Source organism: Engraulis encrasicolus, chromosome 3 (genome assembly GCF_034702125.1).
Source record: "Engraulis encrasicolus isolate BLACKSEA-1 chromosome 3, IST_EnEncr_1.0, whole genome shotgun sequence".
NCBI lineage: Eukaryota > Metazoa > Chordata > Actinopteri > Clupeiformes > Engraulidae > Engraulis > Engraulis encrasicolus.
The window spans coordinates 28,577,559-28,582,558 of NC_085859.1; the positions used below are offsets into that span (position 1 = coordinate 28,577,559).

General features: G+C 43.0%; 1 protein-coding gene across 1 annotated transcript in view; it reads left to right on the forward strand.

Annotated features, from left to right (window-relative positions):
* Positions 1–5,000, forward strand: part of apba1a (amyloid beta (A4) precursor protein-binding, family A, member 1a) — a 104,421-nt gene that overhangs the window by 95,129 nt on the left and 4,292 nt on the right. Inside the window, exons 13-15 of the mRNA XM_063194412.1 lie at positions 477–656; positions 1,229–1,441; positions 4,396–4,515. Of these exons, the coding sequence (XP_063050482.1) occupies positions 477–656; positions 1,229–1,441; positions 4,396–4,515 (513 nt within the window). The remainder of the gene's footprint in view (positions 1–476; positions 657–1,228; positions 1,442–4,395; positions 4,516–5,000) is intronic.

A 5,000-nucleotide genomic window follows, 5' to 3' on the forward strand; every position in this document is an offset into this window, starting at 1 on the left:
GGAAGTAGAGTTTTATATGGAATGTAGTCTGCCATGAACGGGTGATGATTGCCAAGAAATGTGTCTTAAATCTCTCTCTCTCTCTCTCTCTCTCTCTCTCTCTCTCTCTCTCTCTCTCTCTCTCTCTCTCTCTCTCTCTCTCTCTCTCTCTCTCTGTAACAGTCTGTCTCTTCTCTCTCTCTCTCTCTCTCTCTCTCTCTCTCTGTGTAACATTATGTCTCTTCTCTCTCTCTCTCTTTCTGTATCTCTCTCTCTCTCTCTCTCTGTCTCTGTCTGTCTGTCTGTCTTTCTGTCTCTCTCTCTCTCTCTCTCTCTCTCTCTCTCTCTCTCTCTCTGTCCGTCTCTCTCTCTCTCTATATATATATATATATATATATATATATATATATATATCTGTCTGTCTGCCTCTCTGTCTTTCTGTCTCTCTGTCTCTGTCTCTCTCTCTCTCCCTCTCTCTCTCTCTCCATCCCCCTCAGGCCCAGCTCATCGCCCAGTCTATTGGCCAGGCCTTCAGTGTGGCGTATCAGGAGTTCCTGCGGGCCAATGGCATCAACCCAGAGGACCTGAGCCAGAAGGAGTACAGCGACCTCCTCAACACCCAGGACATGTACAACGACGACCTCATACACTTCTCCAAGTCAGAGAACTGCAAAGACGTAAGTCAGTTGACCTCATACACTTCTCCAAGTCCGAGAACTGCAAAGACGTAAGTCAGTTGACCTCATACATTTCTCCAAGTCAGACGTAAGTCAGCTGTCTCCAGTGGCAGGTGTGTGGAGGAGACCAGTGCCGGTTCTACCCATATGGGGGCCCTAAGCGAAATATAGAAATGGGGCCCCCTTGAATTATTTTTTTGCTGGCATTTACTATGCTAAGGATGACTGCTCGGGCGCCCCCTACAGTGAACAGTTTTGGTGGGGCCCTAGGCGATTGCCTACCCTGCCCATTGGTAAACACCGGTTCTGATGGAGACGCATGACATTGACATTTGTGGTTGAGGTGTCTGCTGTTCTGTTCTGTTCTATACTATTATATAATTTATGTTATATTATATTATATAATTCATATTAAAAGGTATAATATAATACATGATATGATATGATATGATATGATATGATATGATATGATATGGTATGATATGATATTATATGATATGATATGATATAATATGATATGATATAATAATATAATAATATAATAATATATTTTATCCTCTATGTTGTGCTAGGTTTACATAGAGAAGGGGAAGGGTGAGATTCTGGGCGTGGTGATTGTGGAGTCCGGCTGGGGTTCCATCCTGCCCACCGTCATCATTGCCAACATGATGCACGCCGGCCCCGCCGAGAAGTCCGGCCGCCTCAACATCGGGGACCAGATCATGTCCATCAACGGCACCAGTCTGGTGGGGCTCCCCCTGTCCACCTGCCAGAGCATCATTAAGGTATACACAAACACACACATGCATGCATGCACGCACCGACCCATGCACACACACATGCATGCACGCACACACACACACACACACACGCACGCACGCACGCACGCGCGAACATACACACGCATGCATGCACGCACCCACCCATGCACACACACACGCATGCATGCACACACACACAAACACACAAACACACACACACGCACGCACGCACGCGCGAACACACACACGCACACACGCACGCGCACGCACGCGCACACACACACACACACACACACACACACACACACACACACACACACACACACACACACACACACACACACACACACACACACACACACACACACACACACACACACACACTGTTGGGGAGCAGATCATGTCCATCAACTTCATCAGTTTTTCCACCTGTCAGAGTATCATTAAGGTATACACAAACACACACATGCACGCATGTGCACACCCACACACAAAGATTTCAGATGCTCCCTGAACACACTGTGACAACCCCTATATTATTGAGGTCCTGCTCTTAGCATGTATCCACACCAGCGGCTGAAGCTCAGCTGAGTTATTTGAATCCCTTTTGTGGCTGCCTGGGCGGCTAGGACCATAGCAGTGGCCTCGGGTAAATGGGACAGTTAACTCCGATTATCTCCATTTGATAAAATAAAATAAAACTTAATTCCGCCTCGATAACATCCTGCAAACCCCTCCCAATTTGGAATTAAATGAAAGTCCCATGTAAACTCAATGGGACTATTTAATTCTGCGTTATTAATTGTGAATTAAAAACATCATGTCAACGTGGCGATTGAGCCTGCCTTGTTGTTCTCAATCATTGCCAGTCTCCTAGTCAAAACCGGAAATCTGGGATTTGTCTTATGAAGATTACATATTGAGACCATATGATATGGCATGATTAGTTATTATTACAGTATATCACGAAAGTGAATACACCCCTCACAGTTTTTCAGATTTTTGAGTATATCTTTTCATAGGAAAGCATTACAGAAATTTCACTTTGACACAATGATTAGTGACCTTTTCACTCAGAAAAAAAACAAAATACAGCCATTAATGTTTGAACATGTACTCACAAAAGTGAGTACACCCCAGATTAAAATCCGGTAGAGAAGGGGCTGTGTTGGCTCGAATCGTCTTGAAATGAAACGAAATGAAAAGGGATGAAAAGGGAGGTCATCAGTGTGCGTTTCAACCTTTCTTTGCATTGAACTTTTACATTTTGAGTCTGCATCTGGCTTAAATAGATTGGTGTGAGATTTGAATGCAATCCTATGGAGAATATCATGATCTGCTTCAGTAGTCACAGTGCATGTTGACATGCATGTTTCTTTTAGGTGTATTTCAGATTGCCAATGTTGACAGCATTCATGCATCCCCAAACCATGTCAGTCCCACTACCATGCTTGACTATTGAGAGGATACACTTTTTTGTAAAACTCACTTGTTTACCACCACACATGCTTGACACCATCTAAAGCAAATTTGTTTCAAGAGAGATGAACAGACCAAGGATATGGATCACTGGAACCATGTCGTATGATCGGAAGAGACCAAGATAAACAAATATACTTTAGATGGTGTCAAGCATTTGTGGTGGTAAACAAGTGAGTTTTACAAAACAAGTGTATCCTATCAAAATCCAAGCATGGTAGTGGGACTGACATAGTTTGGGGATGCATGGATGCTGTCAACATTGGTAATCTGAAATACGCCTAAAAGAAACATGCATGTCAACATGCACTGTGACTACTGAAGCAGATCATGATATTCTCCATAGGATTGCATTCAAATCTCACACCAATGTATTTAAGCCAGATGCAGACTCAAAATGTTAAAATTCAATGCGAAGAAAGGTTGAAACCTACACTGATGACCTCCCTTTTCATCCCTTTTCATTTTGTTTCATTTCGAGACGATTCGAGCAAACACAGCCCCTTCTCTACCGGACTTTCATCTGGGGTGTACTCACTTTTGTGAGTACATGTTCAAACATTAATGGCTGTATTTTGTTTTTTTCTGAGTGAAAAAGAAATAATTTAAGCGGTTAAATAAGTTGTTAAAAGGTCACTAATCATTGTGTCAAAGTGAAATTTCTGTAATGCTTTCCTATGAAAAGATATACTCAAAAATCTGAAAAACTGTGAGGGGTGTATTCACTTTCGTGATATACTGTACTAGTAAACAGAAAAGACAACATGTAGTCTCTACTGTGAAGAAAACTCTTCTCATACCACCCGGTGGCCACTGTAGAGCTGAAGCAGCAGCTGTGTTGAGACATGTACTGTAGATCCCACACGAAGCTGCTTGCACAAAAACACGTCAGCTACAATATGGGGCTGTATTTTAAGGCTTTTTAATTAATATTTTCAAAAGAGGACCCACGTCGTCATCTTGAAAATGCACTGTGCCATATGGGCACCATTTCAAGACAACACATGACCAGCTTCTTTTGCAAAACACTATAAAATCCACGTTAACAATTAAATATACAATTTAACAATATAATTTAACAATTAAACATAAAATTACAATTAATCATAAATATATTTTTTCTAAATCCGATAGCTTGTTTAGACAGCAACTGGAAATCTGGATTAGTGTTATGTAATATTTCCACCTCAAATATTAAAACACTGAAATTAACAGAGAAAGACCATAAAACGCTCAATTTTTGAAAGTGCATATATTGTGTTTTGGAAAACAGCTTCCTACTGCTCTGGTGGCCTGCGGTGTAAAAACAGAACCACAGTCTGTGGTTTCCCATCACAGCATGCTTCAGTACTGCCCTTGATGTTGTCTGTGTTTTTTGATTTGGCTTTGGGGTATTTGTAGTTGTGATGTGATTAATGTTTGTATTATTCTGTCTGGCGGTGCTGTGTGTGTGTGTGGCTGCTGCTGGTCCTGATGTGGTTGCCATGGCGTCGCTACAGGGGCTGAAGAATCAGGCGAGGATAAAGCTGAACATCGTGCGATGCCCCCCAGTCACCACTGTACTCATCAGGAGACCAGACCTAAGATACCAGCTGGGCTTCAGCGTCCAGAATGGCATTGTACGTTCCCTCCTCCTCTGTCTGTCTATCTGTCTGTTTCTCTCTCTCTCTCTCTCTCTCTCTCTCTCTCTCTCTCTCTCTCTCTGTGTCTCTCTCTTGTATCTGGCTATCTCTTCCTATTTCCCTCTTTCTCTCTCTATTTTTCTATATCCCCCTGTTTCTATGTATGCCTCTCTCTCTCTCGCCCTCTCTCTCTCTCTCTCTCTCTCTCTCTCTCTCTCTCTCTCTCTCTCTCTCCCTCTCTCTCTCTCTCTCTCAAAGGAAGTGGTCTACACCCACTGCTTTCCCTTTTCCCTATCTCCTCCAACTCTGTCTGTCTGTCTGTCTGACTACCTGTCTGTATGTCTCTCTCTCTCTCTCTCTCTCTCTCTCACTCACACCCACACACAGACACAGAAGCACACACACACACACACACACACACACACACACACACACACACACACACACACACACACACACACACACACACACACACACACACA